The sequence below is a fragment of the Fringilla coelebs genome (assembly GCF_963513975.1).
Source record: "Fringilla coelebs genome assembly, chromosome: Z".
Lineage (NCBI taxonomy): Eukaryota > Metazoa > Chordata > Aves > Passeriformes > Fringillidae > Fringilla > Fringilla coelebs.
The window spans coordinates 8,420,214-8,442,767 of NC_140031.1; the positions used below are offsets into that span (position 1 = coordinate 8,420,214).

The window sequence follows — 22,554 nt, forward strand, 5'->3', positions numbered from 1 at the left end:
CCTTCAAGACAGGTTTGTTTGTGTTTCCTGGGGGCATTTTTCCCTGTTCCTGTCCCCCAGGACTTCTCCTCTCTTCTAGTTTTCATAGCTAATTGCTATGAAATTCAGAGATTGCTTAGCTGCTCCCTTAAGTACCCTAGATGGAATTTCATCAGACCTTACAGAGTCAGATATGCCTGCCTGTGCTCCTTAGAGTTAGTTTTGTTAAATATCTAGTTACAGTTTATTTTTTTTTATATGTCACTGAAAGAAAGGCAGCCTTAATGCTTCTGTTTTACTTGTAGTTCGATGTGGGACTTGCCTTCCTTTAAACAATAAATGGAGGGAGAGGCTCAGATGAACCTTTCTGGGATATCTGATTTTGTTCTCATGCAGGCATCAGCCTTCTGGCCTAAAATGTAATTTTCAAAAGAGTCTCCAGAATCCTCCCCATGGAGGTATCTCTGGCAGTGGCAGAAGGGTGACCCCAACTTGTGGACACTTTGTACTGTGAAGTTCCTGGATGTGCAAAGACTCCTGAGTGTGACAGTGACAGCCCAGCTCTCACCGTATGGCAGACCTGATTCTTCACCTCTGGGGTGGGTTCTCCTCTTTTGCTGTGGCTTGATTCACTGTGTTTATACCAGTATTTTTCTAGAGCCCAGGGGTGCAGGTGTGGACAGGGACTGTGCTTTCACAGCAGGGTTTCTGAGGGAAAAAAAATCAAGCAGTAATACCTTCTATGACATTGTTGACCAAAGCACACCTTTTAAAAAATTTTTTGAGATATTTCATTCTTACAGACATTCCACAGCAGAAATGCTGTCTGTTTCCCAGGTAATAGACAGGAATGGCAAAAAATGCAGATAGAGGACAGGAGCATCACAGTGCATCACAGGACAGGAGCCCTTTATGCTGTACCTTGCCATGCTGACTCCAGTATGGGCATGCTGGTGATTCCATGGTTCTGGTATCCTCACTGAAGGACCAGCTGGAACCATACTAAGGTTCCTGCCTGCCTGCTCACGTTTACCTTTGGCAGGAACTCCATACCTACAGATAACCAGAGCACAGCTAAATTTTCTCCACAGTCACATCAAATGCTCCAAGTGCAAGCAGGACCCAGGAGCTCTTTCTTCACCAAATATAGGCTTAGCCAGAGTCTGACTGGGCTGCTTTGACCTTTGACCAGGCTGCACTCAGTTATCATAGCCCTTCATTATTGCCTTGAGTCAAAATGAGTCATCTGGACTAAGCTCAGTTTTTGCTTTTATCTCAAATAACCACGGTGAGGACTGAAGTTTTCTGTCTTCCTTCCTCCCACCTCTACATAGAGTAACTTGTACTGCTGTCCAAATTGGCACTGAGGAAGGGCTCCAGACACTGCACTGTTCCTCACCTCTAAGCCTTGCTCTTCCTGTCTCTTGATATATAGGAACTGATGCTGGAGTTACTTTGCTTGTGAGTTAAGTACTCTACTTCCTAGATGGCCAGGTGATTAATTTTGGGATGTCTCTTCTAACTGATTGCAAGAGAGCAGCCTTGCATTTTGCTTACACTCCTCAGGGTGCCCGGCCTTGGCTTTGCTTGTGGTTGCTGACAGAGGATCCTCTGGGAGGTGTTAAGATCCACTTATTGTGTCAGACATGATAAGCAACAAATGCAGAATAGCTGGCAATGTCCTTCATGGAGGACATTTGGGAACTTTGTTGTAGATGCACTGCTTTGTCTCAGCAGCAAAGAAGGACAAACTATTTGCTCTAGCAAAACAAAAAGTCAGTAGACTCTGGATAAGCTGAGTGTAGAAGCAGACTTTCACACCAGCAGATCCCTTGGCAAACAGCACAGATAAGTGACCCAGAGAGGAGAATAAACAAAAAAATTGTGATTTGTCATTGACAGGAAAAGAAAGTGAAAGATTTCTTCTCTGCTGGTAATGACTTGATGTTTCTGGATGCTGTTTCCTGAAAGTTGCTGTCGGGAACCAACAAGAAACACATTTGAGGGTGACAGCATGAAGAAATAGAACTGCTTCTCAGTTCAAATCAGACACTGCTGTAAGGTAGTCCAGGAGAATATTTGCACTAGAGCACAGGGCAAATCGAACTGGCTTTGGAAGATGTGACAATTTATTGTGGATCTACACTTCAGCATGAACCTCAGCATGATGGTGAGGCAGAATAAAAGGCAGGCTAACTGCAAAATGGAGAGTGTCCACTACACAGATCAAAGGTGCCCACTGGATTAGCGTGCCCAGGTTTAGATTGGTATTCCCAGTTGGAGTTTGGTCTGACTCTGTCTGCAAGAATCCATAAAGTTTTCGTCTGCTAGCGGGTGAGCTGGGCCATTGTGCAATAGATGAAGCCAAACTGCATCCATGAGAGTTTGTGCTCTTGCTAAAGCAAAGCACATGTTCAGCTTGTCCACCTCGAGAGAGCCCCAGAGCTTTTCTGGCACTTTGCTTTGGCCCAGGCTTGTGCATTCTGACACAGGAAATGTGGTTTGGACAGCGGGTTTGTGTCTGTGCTTGGCTGCCAGGTCAGGCATAGCAAAAGAGCTGAGGCTGGTTCTCTTGCTCAAGGAGCAGATGTTTGCCCGTGGGAAGCCTGGAGTAAAAGTCTTTAACCTGTGTTAATATAAGGAGATGGATCCTAATCCCACTGCCTACCTTGTGTGACCAAGGTATGGGCAAAAGAGGGAGGCTGGAAGAGCACAGGGGGGCTGGGAAGCACTTGTGCTTCTGTGGTGCATATGTGGACTTCTGAAAGTCTGTGTCTCTCTTCAGCTAAGGAGGCAGAAGAGTGAAATCCCTGAGCTGCTGGGCTGGGCAGAATGGCAGAGTGTCTGAGAGGGGCCTCTACAGCTGCATTTACAACTCAACAGTGACTTACAAAGAAATGCTTCAGGCACAGAAACAAAGACATGTCTAAAGCTGAGCATTAGGGAAAAGCACAAACATGAATTAATAAAAAGAAGTTAATATATTAAGTTAGCTGTGGTTATCTTTGGTCATAAAAGGGAAAGAGAAAATATTTGGGGAGCATCTTAGTTAAAGAAATGAAGATAGAGACTTATTACTGAAGAAGGCTTTCAGCTACTACTGAGTGTTATGAATAAGGATGAAATATTTGATACTGTATTGTTTAATCTTCCAGTGAGTGTCTGAGACTGTCTGCTTAATGTAACAAGAGGATAAAAGCAGAGGTCAGAATAAGGAAAGAGCATATTAAAGAGTGTTTAGATAAGTTCTTGCTCATCAGCAAGATCAGATTAAACATACCCTGGAGTTCTTAAAGAAACAATCAGACCAATTTCTCACCATTATATGCATTTCAGAGAGTTTTTGGGGTACATCTGTCCTGCGTTTTAAGCAGACGCTGGAGTTAATGCCCACTTACAGCATGTGAGCTGAGTGAATACCTTGACTCAGAGGCAGGGTTGGCATGTGCTCTGCAGCATGGATGAGGGGAAGCATCACTCCACTGTCACCTATGGACTCACACTCATTTGTGAACCTGTGACATGGGCAGACTGAAAATATGGTAGTCTGCTGTCATCAGTCCCCACACACTTTTCAGTGATGCTGTAGAGCCAATATCTGGCTAAAAGGTATCTATCTGCAGGTTCTTTCTTCAAAGGGCTTGTCCTTAAATGCAGGAGGGGGAAGTGGCACAGGCAGAGTACCAGAGCCCAGAAAACAGTGTCTGGACAGTTCACCCAGCTAGAGGCATTCAAAGCCAGCCAGAGGGGGTCGAAAATGTGGGTAATAGCACAGCAAGTGCATCAGGCTGCATGCTGGCCTGTAGCACCAGCATGGCCAGGGAAAGGAGGAAAGACTCAAAGGGCCGGAAGGAAGGGAAAAATGTCTGGAGGAAAATGATAGGATTGGACCCAGGGAATTACTGACCAGTCAGACCAATTTAAAGACTGGAAAAGCACTTGAATAAATGGCAACACTACTGTTAAATGTCTGGCTAATAAGGTGATTCAGAGAAGCTGACATGGATTTGTCCAGAATAGATTATCAAGCCAATTTCTTTTCCTTTTATTCCAGAGAAATGGGCCTCATGAATAAAGGAGAGGCAATCAAGGTTATCATCTCAATCCATCTTGACTTGACTAAAGCTTTTGATCCAGGCTTACACAGTGACATACATATAACCAAAGCAGAGAAATATGAATTAGGTAAAATGGCCATAAAGAGGCTGCTCAGGTGATTCAGGCAGTGTGCTCAAAGAGCAGTTATACAGAGCACACTGTTAGACTCTGAAAGTGATACAAGTGAGACTCTCCAGCTGTCACTTCTGGTCTTTTTTTGATCAATACTTTCATTAACAACTCAAATTACAGAATAGGGAAGCCCCCCTGGGAGGACAAGGTACTTTGCAGGACATGATTATGTTCAAAATTATCTTGATAAATTGGAAGAAAGGCCCAAAATCAATGTGATGAAATTCAATAAAGACAAGAGCAAATACTGCATTTAGAGAGGGGAAATTAAATGCACAGATACGAAATAGGAGATGGCTGGTTAGGCAGCAAGGTGCTGAAGGGGAAGCATAGCAGATCACCACCAGTGATCAGAAATGGAATACTGTTGCTCAGAGGTATGTGTCATTCTAATTAATTAGCAAGAATGTAAGAGAGAGGAGGTTGTAACTCAGGGTAGTCCTGTGCCATCTGTTTGCAGCTGCAGAGCCAGGCTGAAGAGGAAGAACAAGAGTGATGAAAGCTTGGGTCCTGAATACAGGACCTGGAAACAAGGACCTGGGGCAGTTGTTTTGACTTGGAGAGAGGGAAAAAGGGAATGGAAGAGCGGCACAAACTTTTCTTGCCCATTTGAAGACTGTTACAGAAATGGGAATAAACTTGTTCATTGCATCCACTGGGGAGATGGTAAGGAGTAATTGTCTTGACTCTTGGTAAAGGAAATCTTCTGTATAAGGGCAATTAAGCACAGATGTATCTACAGGGAGGTTGTTGAGTACCTGTTGTTGGAGACTTGTGAGAGCAACCTATGTGAATTGTCACCAGTGGCAGGGGATTGTCTGATGTTGCTTCAGAAGAGAATAAATGTGCTTTTTGGGTCCCTCCAAACCCTGCATTGCCATGATGGCTTTGCCTTGGAGTCTACTGATAGCCAGGTTGGCACTGGAATGAATTTGTCCAGTCAAAATAGCATGAACTTTGCTCAGCAGCTCAAGGAGATGTTTGCATGACAAAGTCATTTGAGTGTCTTACTTGGCCAGTTCATGTCAGGGTGAATTGGGGGGCAGGGGGGATTGATAATGCCCTTGTGTTTCCTCTTCTCTAGCTGGGGCAGATTTAATTGTTTTTTTCAGGCCCTGAATGACAAAAAATCTGCCTTATTTTACTTAGGGCAGGTATCAGCAGGGCCGTGGTACTGCAGTGCTGTACCTCCTCAAAGGATAATTATAGGGAAAGAAAGGGAAAGAGAAGGAATTGCTCATCAGTTAATGTGCACGTGTTGCATGTGGCACCCCATACCTGAGTTTTGGCAAGCCAAGGGCTAGCCAGATCTGCATTTGTGGTAGCTGGTGCCTGTACCACACTCCAGACTCTGGGCCAGGGTGATTTTGACCAATTGTATTGTGTCAGTGCAAGTGACTTACAGCCCATGAAAACGGATCAAGCATTATTTATTTCATAGGAATGACATCAGAAACATGGGCGTTTTCAAATCACATTGGATAAATGGTCTAATCTCCTGCTGGACAGGAGCCATTACCAGCTGCCACAGATAAAAATGGTAGTATTCTCTTGCTAGAAATGAATGGATTATCACCCTGCTAACCTGCTGTACATAGTAATGAACATGAGGTCTTAATATTTATATTTCTGTGTATTAAATAAGGTTTTGAATTGTCTCAACTTCTTTATAAATAAATGAGCTTTAAGAAATCAAAAGAAAAAGTGGTAGGCTGTTCTTACAGCAATGAGTTTCACACACTAATTTTGCACTGCAATAATAGTCAGGTTAAAGGTCACTGAAAAAATTGCTTGTATTTGTTGCAGTTCTCATCATGATCAGGGACGGAAAATGCTTGCTGCTTTTTGCTTGCTTGTCTCCTCTTTACTGTTTACACACACTTTTCTTTCTCATGTGCTACTTTACTCTGATTGTATCATATTTGAACTTTTGCTCTAAATAGTTTCACACAGCCAAAATCCTTGGATGATTATCACATGCTTCAGGGGAAAAATTAACTTCATGCCACTGTGCAGACAGTTGCTTGGTTTTCTTCTCAAATGCTCCACCCTTCACAGCATGGATACTGCTAATGATGGGAGGTTGTGCCATGTTGACAAGCCTCTGGGAGCAGAGAAAAGGCCAGTTCTGAGCAGATGCCCGATTTGATTGCAGTATCATGAGGGCTAATTACTCTAATAAGCATTTGTGGGATTCAGAGATCACGAGGAAAAGGATCACAAACACGATTAAGGTGTCAGAGGTGTTGAAGGAAAATTGAAAGTATTAAGTGCCAATTTCTGTTTTCTGAAATTCAAGCTACCATCACTGAGAGCAGCTAATAGTCATCTGAGGGCAGAGCCTGGTGTCCCTGAGAGGCCGTTTTTCAAGCTGTCTACAAAAAGTACCTAACTCAAGTACTGTTGACTTCTTTGAATAGAGGAGCAAGAGTACCCCAAGCAATTCAGCCTACTTGATTTTTGGGGCCAGTGACCCCACCTATCCATGTAATGGATTAAGAGCTGTGACACCTAACTAATAGGAGAAAACTTGAATAGATCTCCATCAGAGAGAGGTTTTGGAGTAGGCAAACCCTGGGGTAAAAACTCTTTGCTTTGGGAATGCTGAAGGGAATTAGCTTGGGAAAATCCCCCATGAGCTCACGATAGCTCTGATGCTGTTTGGTCACCGCTGGACGAGGTTCTTGCAGCACTCCATGTTAGTGTAGACATCAGGACTCAGAAGTTGTGTCTTCACAGAATGGTGGGGATGGACTACAGCTGCTCAACCTTCATCCATGTATTTACCAGTGGTCTGATGGTCTGCAAAGTTTTTCCCAAATATTTGTTTGGGACAGCAAGTTGTACAGAAAGAACATGAGTTAGAGGAGAACTGTGTTGGACATACACATAAAAACATCTTACTGTCAGACCATTTTAGAGTGACATTTAAAAAATCTTTTGATTTAAAATATGACCTCTTTTCTGTGCCCAGCATGAGGCAGATTGGATATGTCTTTGTAACCAGTGTCCCTGAGCTCTGCATTTCTCACCGTGAATTAAAACTTCTCACTACACCACCTCCTTCATCTGAAGCAGCTGCTGGTGACTATCACTGTCAGCAGTAGCTCATGATCACAGGGAATAGATATACCCAGCACATTTTGTCCACAATGGGTCAGCCTTGCCAATCATTGTCCTGTTGAACCTGCTTTTTAATCATTAATCATTTTATTCTGGGTCATATTGAAGTATGCTATTCCTTTAATGCCATATAACAGAAGTAATTCTACACAGAGACTTACAATTCCACCTGTGCAGGGATACTCAAAGGTATATGCCTCTCAAAGCTCTTCAGTTGTGTCTTATAGGCATGAAACTGGCATTTTGAGGTATCCTCGGATGGATTCCTTTTACATTCTATTTTTCCTTCCTCAGAAAAGGAAGAAAACATTCAGTGGAGGGTTAACTACTCTCTGCCGAGTCTCTTACTTAATTTTCATGCTCCACAGAACTTCACAGTATAAACAATTTTACAAAAGAGAATTAACAGCTTTTTTGCAAGGACCTGTCACAGGAATACCCAATCTGTGTAATTAAAGTATTGAGAAGGCTGTTTGTTTTCTGGACTAGGTATGAGTTACATAAGTGGTCATGGATAGAGTATTTGGTAAGTTCTGGGATGATCAAACTCATTTATCATGTTTATGGGATGATGTTTAGGGAACTTTATCTGCTCCACTGCTTGGACAGGAACAGATATACCTTTGAAAAGCTTCTCAGAACCTTCTAAAGTGCTTGTCCCCTATCCTGATCTGACAGATGCCAACAGGAGTGTGTGCTGACAGACCCTGTGACAAGTCATTCTTTTCCCTTCAGTCTGATTGAATTCCCAGATCTGAAAATCGAGTGTTCTTAATGCTTTTGGTCTAACTGAAATGTCTCTTCTAAACTGTAAGCCATTTATCTGAGTTCTAATCTCTCCTGCTGAGCTGTCACAGTCGAAAGGCAAATCTCCTTATGAGGCAGACAGATGCTCTGAAGGTGTAGGGAGGATTTCAAATTTAATGGAGAAGTTTTCATCTCCCTGAAACAGAAGTGCCCCAAGGACCCTTGTCACATGTTGCTTGCAAGGTCTTACCTGCACCCCACACAGGGGCAGAAAGCTAGGTTGAGGTTATCTGGCTGAAGGGTAGCCGTATGGCACTGCAGTAATGCAATGGAGTAATGTAATTAGTCAAATGTGAAAGGCAAGGCTAATGCTTGGGGATCTTTGTGTGGCACCACTGGTGTTTGGAGATGTCTTAGGGGTCTCTGGGATGGTGCTGTGCCACAGAATAGAGGTGCATAGCTCAGACACCTCAGAAGGCCTGTCCTTGATGGCAGTGCTCCAGTGGCCATGGGTGGGTGCAGAGTTTCCAGGTGAGGGACTTTACTCCTGTGCTGGAGCATCCTGCAGGAAAGTGACTGACTGGAGTGCTCAGGACAGTTCTAAACCTGCTAGTGGAGATAAGTGTTCACACCAGCAAGCCTCCAGGGTGCAAACCAGCTGCTCTTTAGGAAGGATTTCAGAAGACTTTGCTGAGGCCATGGGACTCTGTCCTGCTAAAGCTGAATGCCTTGTGCTGACTGGGACTGCCTTCTTGTTTCTTCTTGTTTTCAGGTCAAGTGGCAGAAGGATGACATGGATGGCAATCGCAACTTCTTCTCCGTCTCCTCGGATGGGCGGATTGTTTCATGGACTTTAGTTAAGGTAAACTGTAGGTGGCAATTTCTTTTTTCCGTCAAATTACAACCAATTGCCTCAAAAGTTCAGTGATTCATTAGTATTATTTTTATTTCTAATGAGCTTGAAAAGAAATATTAGCAATAGCAGCAGGTACAGTCACAGCTGGATCTGGGGCTCCACATTAAGCTCTGAAATGAAGTAGGGTCAGCCTACTCATTGTCAGGACCTAACTTTCATCCTGCCCGCACCTGTAGCACCTCACAGGCCTGAAAATGAGAGGTCAATTTCCTGCTTGGCAGCAGCAGGGTTTCAAGCCTGGTCCTTGTACTCACACTTTCTTTGTCCCAGAAGGGTCAACTAGACACAGAACAGAATAATCTGCATTTTTTCACAGATTCCAGATTCTCAGCCCTGAAATGCTCCCCTGCAGATTGCAGTTTGAATTAGGAGAGAGTCAATTTAAATTTCTCCCCATGTGGGACAGAGTGAGTAGCACAAAGTTTGCATTTGTAGTGGGGTGGCAGCATTTTATCAGACAGGCAGAGGGCTTCTCCCTGCCATGACATTGCCTACTCCAATACACATCCAATACAACTTTTTAAAACTAGTTGGCATGCCCTGCCTTTGTTCGCTTTTCCATTTGTAGTATGTTGAAGAATGGTGATAGAAACCTACAATTGATGTCCCAAAATGACCCTTAGATTCATGTCTCTGAATCCCAATGTGTGGGTTTTTCTGTTGGCTATTTCATTTTACATTTAAAGATTTCAAATCTCTTGCTAAAAAATAATTGCATTGCCCTAAATATGAGTTTGAAGCAGCTGTCCCATTATTCCCCAACAAAAGAAGAAATTTCTTTACATCCTAGGATGCTCATTTTTCAATCTGTTATACCAAGGCTTGCCAGTTCTGAAATTTTTAGGCCTTGCTGCCATGGCAGGGATTAATTTCTAGCATTACATGTAAATCTTAGCCTCATGTCCAGTTCAGGAACAGGAGCATCCCCTAATGAACAGTGTAAGCACAGGCAGATGGCACAGATTATGAAGTTATTTTTTATAGACTTTTCCAGGTTCATACATGCAGCTTCAAAATCAAAAATCCATTCTGCAAATGCATCCCAAGTCATTCTCTCAAAAGAGCTCCCAAGACAGGGACAGACTAAGAGTGTCTCAGCACTCAGCTCCTGTGTTATGCCCTGAATAGGAATCCCCAAAAGATTTGGGTTGAAGTGGGCAATACATGCCTGCAGCCAGATACATCCAGATGAGGTGATTTGGCAGGGTATACTTAGCAACTGAGCCCCAGTAACTGAGTGTGCTCAGCATGGTCTCCTTAGGAGGCAGGAAACACTGGCTGAAGTCTCTTACTTCAGAGAAATGCCACAACTGGGACAACCTAAGTGTTTGCAGATGGACTCTGATAGCAACTCACCCAGCAGAGGGTCTTTTGCACCAGTGCATAACTGTTTCCACATAATAATCTGTGGGTTTACTGTCCCTTGGGCACAGAGATGTTTCTTTCCATGTATCCTTAGTATGACTTCTAAGATCGCCATCCACTTAGCCCACTGTAATTTCTACTCATTTCTTGCATTACTGTGATGAACTTTGCCTTACCCATGTGAAAAAACAATTTTAAGGTTTTTGGGTTTTTTTAGATGAAATTACTTCTGAAATAGCCAAAACTAGTATTTCCTTAATAGGCAGGGGTGGAAAATAGTGACATTTTAGGTGCTGTCTGCTTTGAACATTTTTTGGGGGGACAGATATTCAACAGGGAAAACAAGAAACAGGATGAAAAGAATATTTTTTAATAATCTGTGGATTTTTTATCCAGCAAGGAGAAATGGACAATCTGCATGAATTCCAGTTTCACAAGAGCTTTTTCTGGGTTTCATTTAGAGTAATACTGAAGATAGTCCAGAGGTTTTCAATTCTACAAAATCATGGTGCAAACAGGGAACAAATGGAAGAGTGCTTCGTTTATCTTTTTGAGAGGGCTATCTAGAAATAAAGCTCCTTCAAACACTGTTAGCTGTTTGACACTTCCAAAGCTGAGAGTACAAAGTGAATAATTTAATTCTTTCTTGCAGCTGAATATTTGGCAAACCACACTCAAGATTTGGATTGAAGAGTTGTCAAATGTTAGCCAGGGACAGTTGATCTGCCTTGACCATAGTGGTTGTCTCTGTTAAAAATGGGCACAATCCCTTTGGACAAATTTCATGAAAAAGCACATGAGTTCTATGTACTTAGACTGTCTTGACTTGATTTTGGGTCTTCATAAAGGTGTAAAACAAGAAGGAAGGATGCAGGACTTCTGCTGCTGGATGATTCTATGCCCCCACCTTGGGTGTACACATTTCCTATTGAAAAGGAGAAATGTCTTAGCCATTTCAAAGAATTGTTTGGGATGCAGCAGGGCACTGCTTCTCAGGCTGATGCTCAGCAATCTCATGTTTGATTAGTAGTCGTAGTTCACCCCCTCCTGTGTGACCTACAGCTAAATTACTGAACAGCTCTGGGCCTGCTTCATCACTTAAGGCTAATAAGAAGTAAGGGGAAAGCAGCAGCTGTAAGGCCTGATTCACTAATGCTTACAAAGTGCTCTGCAATTATTAGGCAGAAGCAACATATTATTGCTTGGTATTCCTGGAAGGCCAAATTGTCAGCAGGCTGTTTACCCAGAGGTATATGTGAATGGCTCTGGTGACAAAAAGTCCTAGGAACAGAAGTGTTTTTTGTGCTGTGAAGCTGGGTACAAGATAAAACCAGCACAGCAGGGGAGTCTGCAGAAGCAGGGTCCTTTGTGAAGGAGAGGGGCTGCAGAAATTGTCTGCAGGGGCCTCTGGCAGGTGAAAGTACTGGGAGAAATCTTCAGAGGAAGGCTGCAGAAAGGTGTGTGCTTAGAAAGAAGGTCTCTTGAGGTTTGCCCTTCTACCAGAACACAGAGGTGGTGTGCTAGCACATCTCTGGGCCTGCACAGATCACAGGTCTGTCACCCTGGGTGTATCAACATGACCCACTGCAGGCAGCTCCAAAGCTGCTCTTCAGACCAGACTCATGTCTAGGACAGGGCACATGCTTTCTGGAGAGCAGGCAGACCTGGGAGCCTGAGCAGAGGCAAGTGTCCGCTTAGCTTGTCCTGTCTGCATTCCCAGCAACCCACCAGCACTCCTATTTGGATGTCCAGTGGAACATGCTCTGCTCCTGATTCCCCTGAGTGCTGCTCCTTCCAGTTCATGCACATGTACAGCAGCACATGTGGTCACTTTCTCAGCATCTGTCCTTTACCCAGCAAATCAGACTTGTAACCAATGTGCTGTAAGAACTACTAAGGTGGAACTCTGCAGGAGTCTGTCCTGCTTCTTGCTGCTCTCTCAGAGAAAAATTTACTGCCATCAATAGGCCAGTGCATGTGGGTGTGCAGCAGTGAGAATTAGTGAGAAGGAAGAACATTTTGGAGTTTTGACCTTTGCTGAATCTTCTGTAACTTCGTACCCCCAGAGTATGATAAAAGTGCTTTATAGAGCATTGTCCTCTCTCGACTGCAGTACTGAACAAGATCTTCTCCCACGTTCCCCAACATGGAAATTCCTGGGGTTGACTTTGCCAGGCAGAATTCTTTTTCCACTTGAGTTCTGCTCTGGGCTAAGAGAAGCTTCAGCTACAGTTTAATTCACTGAGCTAAGTAGTGGTGCTTCAGTGGGATATTTGCAGATTATACCATCCAGTCCACAGCCCATACTGCTCACTAATCATTAGTTGTTTGTTCTTTTTGTCACAGAATCAGAGAATCACAGAATGGTTAAAGTTGGCAGAGACCTCTGGAGCCCCAGGGTGTTCTTACAGTCACAACTAACTCCATTCTGTGGTGGTATTCCAATTCCCAAAGCCAGTCTGCGAATGTAATTTTCTCTTTGGTAGTTTCTTTATGTTTACTTACATTGTGTCTATTTGCATCTGTCCTTTGTCTCCCACCCTGACTGTAGACTCTTTGGGACACAACCTTTTGGCCCTGTATTTGCCACTTTGCACAGCAGTGTTGTGATAGTTCTTTAGAACTCTGCTGAGAGCAGAAACATGGGGCAGTTTTCCCTTGGAGCAAACTGCTTGCTAGATGTTGCTGGCATCTCAGAGCCTGTGAAGTTGAGAGTATTTTGAACTGAGGCTGCTCTGGGGATAACAAGATGTTAAGAAGCCAGAACTGGAAAGATGATAAGTTACTATTCATTAATGTGGGGCTTTAGTTAGCTTCCTGAGAATATGAAATATCCATCTTAAACCACACAGGGTGATTTAACTAAACACTATGATTTAAGCTGACTGTGCCAACTTTCACTTAAAAACACTGACCCCTGAAACTCAAAATTTTCCAGGTCAAGTGCACATGTCAAGGTAATGTACCAGTGGCTCTCAGTTCCAGAGCACCAAAGCATCAGTTTCCGGAAGGTTTTGTGGAAAGCACCATGTTAACAAGCTGCCAAATGTGAAACATTAAGCAACTTCTGGGCAGCTTTTTAAAATTCCTCCATAAAATTTGCCATTTCAAAGTACTGAATGTCTCTGTATTGTTGCTGCAAAGCATGCTATTCATGTGGAATCTCCTCTGCCTGCAGAATGAGCTGGTTCACATGGATGTCATCAAGCTGTCAGCAGATGAAACAACGATGCAGGGGCCAGAGGGGCTGCAGCTGCAAACGCTTGGTAAGAGCCCAAGTTCTTGCCATGCTGATTAATTACTGACACAAAGCCTCTAATCAGTCATTCTGGGAAATTAAATTGGGAGCAGGGTGTTGAGATGGAAAGGAGCTAAAGGAGGGTTACGCCTCCTTGCTTTCATCATGCAGTAGGGCAAAGTCTGTCTGGAGCAATGGCCACTGAGTCAAATTTTGCTGGTTACATTTTGCCTTTACTTGCATAAAAGGATAAACATTAGTTCAAGAAGTGTCCTTTTTACTGGGCTATCTCTGTGTGGATAAAGCACATACCTGTTTATGTCAAAACTCAGTTTTGTTCTTATTGCCGGACATTGATCTGGACTGGCAAAATCAAGGCGAAAAGCAACCTCTGCCCTTTCCTGGGTGCACAGTTTACCCAGCAGCTTTGGGATGTGCCTCATCGAGTCTGGGCTCTATGAAAACACAGTGTCTATTCTCAGCTACTATGTTAGGCTCCATCCATACAAAGTGGAGTCAGTGCAGTCCTTCTAGGCTGAATCCTCTCATCCTGATCATCCTGCGCTTGAGACAGCATGGGATGAGTCAGCTCTGGAGGTCCTAAGCACAAGGAAGTCCTTGAGGAATCCTCTTATCATCCTTCTACACCTGCTTTTGGCTGAGAAGATGGGACCTCTGTTTGGAGGAGGGCTTGCTCTCCTTTTAAGGATTTCTGTGTTTCTAGGCTAGTAACTGCTGAACAGTCTGTGGGAAGCTTTGCAGTGCCACAATAGGTTGCAAGAAACCAGCTAAAGCAGCACACTGCAGAACTCTCCCGGCTTTGGAATTATTTGTTAGTGTTACTGGGAAATGGATTTTCAAAGACTTGTCTTGAATATTAAACAATCTATTTGAATGTTAAAAATGCAGATGGTATTAGAGAGTTGAAATTACCCTAACAATTCCTTTGAGAACTACATTTTGTTAATGTTAAAGACATAATGCTTGAGACAACTGCCTGTGCAAAAGTTTCTGTAACTGTGTGCTTCTGAGCCTTGTCTGCTCATTCCTGTTTCTTGTCTGATGGTTGCCGTGGGTATCCCTGCTGGTAGGGACAGCCTCAAGTAGCTCTGGCACTCAACAGACATCCCATCTTTTGTTCAAGAGCCCTGCTGAAATTTTCTTTCACTAACATGTGAAATGGCTTTCTTGGATGGTGATGCATCTGCCTCAGGAGCAGAAGCCACAAAATCTCAATGAGTCACATCCTGTTTGTTGTTGACACCTGTTTTAAACATAGTTCACAATGTTGCACAATTCAGGGCCTTTGACATTAACAGGATCCTTCTGTCCCTAGCAGAGGATTTCTTCCCAAATCACATTCTTTGCTATTGGCTTTACTGAAGTGAACCTGCTAAATGGATTCTGAATTAAGGGAAAAAAGAGCACAGGAAGGTATGATGGGGTATTTTCTCACTGGGCTCTTTTATGCACAGGAAACCACTTACATTTTTGTGGATACTAAAAAAACGGAAAAGATCTGTTCTTTCCCAATAGCAGGTGGCCAGATCCTTACAATATTTATGTTTGCACCAGGTATTTTTGACTATTAGTAAAATGAATCCTAGGCTAAAGTGGTTTCTGGTTACCTTTTGGTTCTTTCAGTACCCTTTTACATGTCTCTGGGGTGACTGTTCAAATTTCAGGTCTTGGAGACACGCACAGCTTGGAGAGTTTAGCAGAGGGGGTGTCTTTGATTTATTTTGGGAACTTCTGGCTAATAAATCACTTCTGAAAACACAGGCAGTAGTGTTTACCATAGGCAGGAAGCATGTTTTGGCCAGCTGAACCAATTCTCTATGTGACAGACCTTTTTTTTGTTAACAGGCAGTGGGATATCCTTTGATTTTCACAAAAAGATAGACTATTTGTTTCTCGTTGGTACTGAAGAGGGCAAGATCTATAAGGTAAAAATTATTTCTTTATCCTTTGTTTTACATCCCCTGACCTGTGTATGTCATTCAGGCTCATCATCTGAACTGTTTGCTCAGGTGGTAACAAAGCACACCTTCAGAGCCTGGTCCTGCCCTGGGATACCTGTGGTGAGCCTGAGACCAGAGCAGCCCTGGAGAGGGTCACAGGGAGTTCTCTGCACAGACCCAATTAAGACCCTATTTTGCAGAAAGTTTTTTCATGCAAACTGCATCCCAGAAAATGCTTTGCAGATTGCAGCTGTGCAAGTGAAGTGCTAAGTAGGATCAGAGCAGAAGTTAAAAGGCATTGATCCTCTGTCCCCATGACTGTGGAGAAATGGCAGGAAAAATATCAGTGCTTTTCCTTTTTAGACTTGTTATCCTGTGAGCAGTGAGGCTAATGAAGCCATATTTCCTACGGATTAGCATCCTGCAGCCCTTCCCTTCCACAATCACATAGAAGCATAGAATAATTTAGGTTGGAAAAGACATCTAAGATCTTTCTAGATCCTTTCCCAGTCCCACTTTCTCCTTGCTCTCCTATCTCCAGTCCATTGCTACGTACCCAAACCTTCCTCCTCCTGATCACCCCATGCTGTTCCCAGCTCAGTGATCCCACCTCCACACTATAACCCTTGTTTCCTGCAGACAGTGCTGGCCACCTCCCCTGCAGTGCCTTCCTGCAGCCTGATGCCTTGGTTCCCAGTGCCAGGCAGGAGATGTCAGGCAGCCAGCTCCAGCTGTGTGGTGAGGGTAGCAGCCACACTGTGCTTGCCCTTCCTACACTGGGGACACTGCCCAGATGTTTTGTCCTCTCTGGCCATTGCTTTTCACAGAACGTGTAAGACCTTAATGTTACCACATCCCATATGCAGCCAGCTTTGGCTGAAAATGCCAGTGAGGGAAAAAGTTGTTTGTGAAGAGAGATGAACACACCCAAGGACACAGGCATCACGTTTTCTTTAGAAATTGAGTTAAAAATAGGAAGTTTTGAGTTCTGCTGTATTTAGCCTTGAAAATAAAGCCGGCAGTGCCTTCCTAATCCAGCTGTTATTTGCACAGCATTCCTCTGAGCTGGCTCTGGGGCTCTGTTAAGTCTGTAGCCACAGCCCTTTATCATGGGGGGGTGGACAATCAGCAGGAGGCTGACCTGAGGAGCAGACACATCCAGCCATCCCTAGAGGATGATCTGAACTCCTTCCCCCATATCCCACCTGCAAAATGAACCTGAAACAGAATAACAACCCAAAGGAAATTGTATCCTGAAATCAGTATCAATCACTTAGGCAAGATATGCTTAACAAATATGTACGACTTGCAGAGGGATGATGCTGATTGAAATCTCTTCCTCTACCAGGCAGTATCTAGGGAGGACTTCTGAGTAGTGCTCACTTGCTTTGGACCATATAGGTACAGAAGGGAGGTGGGAGGAGTGGGCAGCTGCGCTGTTGGCAGTGGGCAGTGGGTAGGCAAACTGGTTTTTTGTTGGTTCTTTCAGAACACAAAACATCCATACACTCATGGGCAGAGGTTCGGAGTTGTCTGGTCACCCACAAGAGCTGGTACCCTGGGGATTGAACTCCAAATTGATGGGTACTGTTGCGTTTAGTCCTGATCGAAACACAGTAAGGAATCACAGGTTTAAATTCCTCTGTGTTTGGGTGAGTGCCGGATGTAGGTCAGTGTGGCACTGTACATCAGTGTGAGTTGGAGGCCATCAGGAGGAATATTCAGCATTGTGTCCTGGCTGAGTTACACAAGAAAGGAAACTCTTCATGGAGGAGCACTGCTCAGGAGAAAATTTGGCATTGAAAAAGTTGTAGATGTTTCTGCTTTAGATCATCTTCAGTGAAGCTAGGACTAGGATGGGGTTTTAACATAACAAGTGGTCCCAGCCATGAAACCATGCAGATATTTTAGCATTTTTGCGTGGATAAATGTGTAGAGATACTGATACATAGCATCTCCCCTTTCATTGTCAGGGTCACTGGTAAATAACACTCTTGCATTGGTGAGCCTTGGTGACCATTCTCAGATGATGCAACACAGCCCTATAAAACCTTGCTGTTCCCATAGGCATGAGGAGCCTATCTTCAATCTGACTGTCAGGGTCAGAGAGAAAGGGAAGAGAAATCTTGTGTGCAGCATGAACAGGCTTTCACACTATCTACAAAAAACAAGGGGAAGAGTTCACCCTTAGCATCCCCCAAGAGCTTGCTACAAGCAGTTTCAAAAGTTTTGGGGTCAGCTGCTGCTCCAGACATTTCTCAAGGAATACCATGCATCTTCATCACATGCTTTACTGAAACACTGCACATCTGAACCCCTTACTGGAGCTGCCCATCGACTGCCTCCTGCAGCCTTGCTCCACTTGGACACTGGGAACAGGGACAGTCCTGTAGCCTGAGCAGCTCTCAGGTCCTGTGGCTGCACTGAGCAGGAATGAGCTGCTCAGATCTCTGTGCTGCTCTTGCGTCTTGAGTGAGATGGACAGACTCCTCACGTGCTGTCTGAGTCAGGGATCAAACATAGACTGCTCTCCCCATGGGCTAAATTTTAGATTATTTATTAAATAAATTGGAAAGTGAATTCCAGATAAACTTTTTTTTTCTTTCCCCAGAAAGCAGGCATGCCCACAAATAGCATGATAATATGTTAATTCTTTAGCTGCAGAACAATTATGGTGAAGTTCTGAAAATGGCTTCGTTAATAGTGTTTCTGAAGCCAAGAAATCATTATCTAAATTACACACAGACTAATCTATTGCCCTTTTTTGTAGAGGAGAAACTGTTTCTGCATTAATATGATTCTGTAACACAATTCTGAATGCTTTTTTGCATATCTTACTTGCTGTTTAGGAATTGTTCAGCTTGACATCAAAAAGTATGGTCTCTGAGATTCGTGTTGAAACATTGTGACTCTAAGTCTCTGGTCAGAATAACTTCCAATGAACAGTCCTTCAATAGAAAAATTGTGAGGAAATTTGAATACACTCATGTAAGAAAGGCTTTGGGTTTTTTTTCAGTGTTAGGCAGTTTTCTTGAGTAACAAATGAATATAATAAAACTTAGTGCAAGACGGACTAGAAGAAAAGGTTATTCTAATTTTAAACAAAACTAATTTCACTCATACTCGTTCTCTTATGCTACATACCAGAACATTTGTATATTTCTGTTTGGGACAGGATTACTATTATTATTATTATTATTATTATTATTATTATTATTATTATTATTATTATTATTATTAATACTACTACTACTACTACTACTACTACTACTACTACTACTGCTACTACAGATGACAAAGGATGGTGGTTGTTGAATGCTTATCCCATCACTTGAGATTTCCCTAAAACAAGATGACAAACTGTTTTCTGGACAGGCTCTGACTTCCAGTGACCCTTTGTAACAGAGAAATAATTTCCCTCAGTGTTTAGCCTTGCTTTGTATTAGGCAAAGTTGTTTTCCTTGTCTGAATATTTTATGGTTTGAGTTCTGTTCTTCAGCTTCTCACCACCTTATCTTTGGGGCTTCTGTCTGCTTTCTGTCTGGTTGTCTAGTTTTTGGACTGACTGAATTTTTCATCAATTACCACTCTTCCTTCCTATATGTTCATGTGCCTTCGTTTCTACTTGTGAGCCTTTCTGCAAATCTCAGCATTTCTGTTACAGATTTCTGTACAAGCAGTCACTGAGCTAAAACCAGGAGAGCATCTGGTGCAGGTGGTGACAGCCTGTCCACCACAACACGGGACATGTTTGTGTCTGGTTTCTAAAGAGCGTCTGGATGTCCTGAGCTGCCTGAAAGTGCCCGGGTTGGGCAGTACTGCCTTTCTGTTGCCAGATACAAACCTTCTCTGAAAAAAATTGCTCTTGGATTTCTGTATTGCGTAGATTCTCTGTGTTCCTGTTAGTGAACTGAAGAAACTCTCTGCCTTATAAGGACAGTAATAATCACCAATTCACCAGGTATGTGGGAGAGTTTTGTGTCAGACTAACGTCTAGCGTAAACTGAAGTGCTGTTGATGAAGATTATTCATAAGTTTTGTGCCCTTAGAGTTCTCCTTTTCTCCCAGTATTCCTCCCCCGTGTTTTGTAGCCTTGTCAAGAGTCATCTTTGACTGGTTTCCTGTATTGCCATAGACGTATTTTTGCATTTCTGTCTCATCATAAAAATACTGTTTATCATTCAAACACATCTACCATCATATAAGTAGGAGAAAAACACTCCCAGCAAATTCGAGCTGTGCTCTAGAAGATCAGAGAGTCTGCACAAATTCCTTCTCTCTGAATCTAGTCATCCTCTTCAAAGCTCTCCTGTCAGGACTTAGGTGTCACATATTCCAGTTGTTCTGTTTTCATACTGACATGTCTAGTAATTGTAGGGTTCTTGAACTGAATAGTAGGGAAAGACTTTGCCAGCAGTTCTAGTTAGCTCAGAAACTGTTTCTATTTGTTAAAATCATACTTCTTTCCTGAGCTTTTTCTCAAGTTTGTGGTGTTTCTTCAAAATGTGTCTTGGGAAGAAGGCAGCCCTGTCTTGCACTCAGAGATAATGATATGGGTTGTGGTTAATGTGTGGGGCTGGGAGGCTCTGCCAGAGCACAGTGGATGCCTTTAGGCTAAAGCACACATGCAAGGTTCATTTCTCATAAGGGGCACAGGTGGGAGTCTGCCCTACAAAAATCTTTTTGCTGCTGATTTCATGGAAAAAAATTCAGATCCCTTTTCTGTCATGGAGATTGCAAAAGCAGTTCTGTAGATCAACACATCCCAGAGCATGATGGATCGCCTGTACCAGTGCCCAGACAGCTACGCTGATCAAGGGCTTAGCCCCTACAAGCCTTTGAAAACAGGGCACTGAGCATTACAATTCTGTTGGAGGCAGACAGATCTGGTTAACATCTCGCTCTTCAAAGTTTTCAGGTATTAGGGACATCCAATCCACACACTTGAAAGGACAGATGGACAAAGCAGCTTCTCTCTTGTGTTAATTACTTGTGACCCATCCTGTCTGTTTCCAGCAAAGCGACTTTCAAAACAAGCCAAGTACTGATTTTCCTGATGGCTGAACATTAAGAATTATGAAGTAACATTACGAAACATGGCATTAAAGGAAATTTCTGTCCCACAATTAAATGCAGGAACAGCAACAGAGTGTATGCATTAAACTATTAGCAAGCTATGGACACTGTCAGTAAATCTCAATGGGACACGAGCCACTTTCTTGTTTCCATTTCCTACCACAACAAGGCTCTCAGGGATATAGGAGCTGCTACTGTGGGAATGGTTTAGCACCCTTATTCCAGTGCCTGCACCAGTGAACAGTACCCAGACAGTAAGTGTCACTTGTAATAAACAGTTAAGCCTTAAGATTAGCTAGATCTTTGATTTGCAAGGGTTAAAGTCACATAACACTTCAGCAATCCTGCTGCTTGGGCAGATGACGTGGTGCTGCATTCAGTGGGGAGTAATGAAAAGTCATTGCTGTGACAGTAGTTAGGCAAACCAACAGAAAATCCTGAAACTAACTCCAAGCTGCTGTATAAATACAGCTTGTGTGAGAACACAAGCAAAAGGACATTTCATGTGAGATGGAGTCTCTGTTGCTAGTATAGGAAGCCTCTAACGTGCTGGGAGACGAGGAGGTTTGGGAAGGATAACCTAAAATTTCCATGTACACAGAACTGACTGGATCTGGATCAAGTCCCCTTGCAGCCAATTAGATTGTAACTTCTCCCTGCTCCATAAGCTCACACGCAAAGTGACTTTTCCAAGGGTCCCAAATGTTTTCCTTTTCCAGCTCCTAAAGACATCCTTCATTTTTCAATTCAGCAGCACCCACAGCTGTGATGCTGCTGGTCTGACCCTGGCATGTCTGTGTAGGCATTGTCCAGCTCACAAGCTGCTGTTGGCTGCCATTCAGTGGGGCCCCCTGGCCTGTCAGGGACATGCTGGAGTCCTGGACAGCCTCTGTGGTTCTCACACTGCTCTGAGAAGTCTCAAGTGGCACAGCAGAAAGAGCTGCAGAGTCGTACAATGGGGCAGGCTCTCTGAGCGGGCTGTGCAGGGTGGTGACAGGAGAGGACACACAGCATCTTTCTGAAGTATTTAGAGTCAAAGGGACCAGTAAGACATTCTTGTGCTGAGAGCACTGTTCCTGGAGGTTTTAGCTGTGGCACTTCAAATGCACACAGTGCTGTGAGCATTTGTGCTTCTGAGCAGTACACGGTACTGTGAGCACACAGTGCTCCTGAGCAGCACAGGGACGTTCTCCCTTGCCATTCTTGTGAACCTTTTACACAGCAGAAGCACAGCAGGAGCCCAAGCTGGCAGGAAGGCAATATAGCTCACACAGTGGAGAATGGTCTCTGGGGCCTGGCTGTTTAAATCCAACCAGACAACTTCAATTCCTATCTCTGTGTGTTGCAGAGGGGAGCAGGATGTTGCCTGCAAGTGGGGTGAAACAGCATGTGCTAAATTATTGATTTTCTGTAGCACCTCTGGGTACTGGCTGCCTCTTCCCAGCCAGCTCAGAAGATCCTGAGAGGCCATACAAGTGATCAGAGTCATCTTCCTACATGAATTTAAGCTTCAGGAGGTCTAGCTCTGATTACTGAGGAGTTCTTTCCATTGTAGTGTTCAAAAAGTTATTCAAGCCAGTTTCTGGATGTGTTTGAAGCTCATCACATGGCTGTGGACACAGTCAGCTGGAATCCCTTCCATTTGAAAGTCTTCATTTCCTGCAGCTCTGACTGGACAGTCAAGATCTGGGATCACACCATCAAGTAGGTCCTGCTGGGTCCTGGTGTGGGTGGGGAGGTCCAGCTTGATGCGCCAGCAGTGCACATTGACTCTGTTCATACTTTAGTCTCAGTTTCCTTCCCAGGTGTTGATAGTGCTAATTGCTTTTTAAATTTTTATACCCAAATTGGTACTCCCCTGGTATGAGATATAAGATATAACATCAGCTGCTTCAGTAACTTGCCAAGCAGCACAGTCA

General features: G+C 43.6%; 1 protein-coding gene across 1 annotated transcript in view; it reads left to right on the forward strand.

Moving 5' to 3' along the window:
* DNAI1 (dynein axonemal intermediate chain 1) overlaps positions 1-22,554 on the forward strand; it is a gene marked incomplete at its 5' end in the record, with an annotated part of 136,185 nt that overhangs the window by 71,964 nt on the left and 41,667 nt on the right. Inside the window, 4 exons of the mRNA XM_084224945.1 lie at positions 8,852-8,941; positions 13,539-13,626; positions 15,465-15,544; positions 22,191-22,339. Coding sequence (XP_084081071.1) covers positions 8,852-8,941; positions 13,539-13,626; positions 15,465-15,544; positions 22,191-22,339 — 407 coding nt within the window. The remainder of the gene's footprint in view (positions 1-8,851; positions 8,942-13,538; positions 13,627-15,464; positions 15,545-22,190; positions 22,340-22,554) is intronic.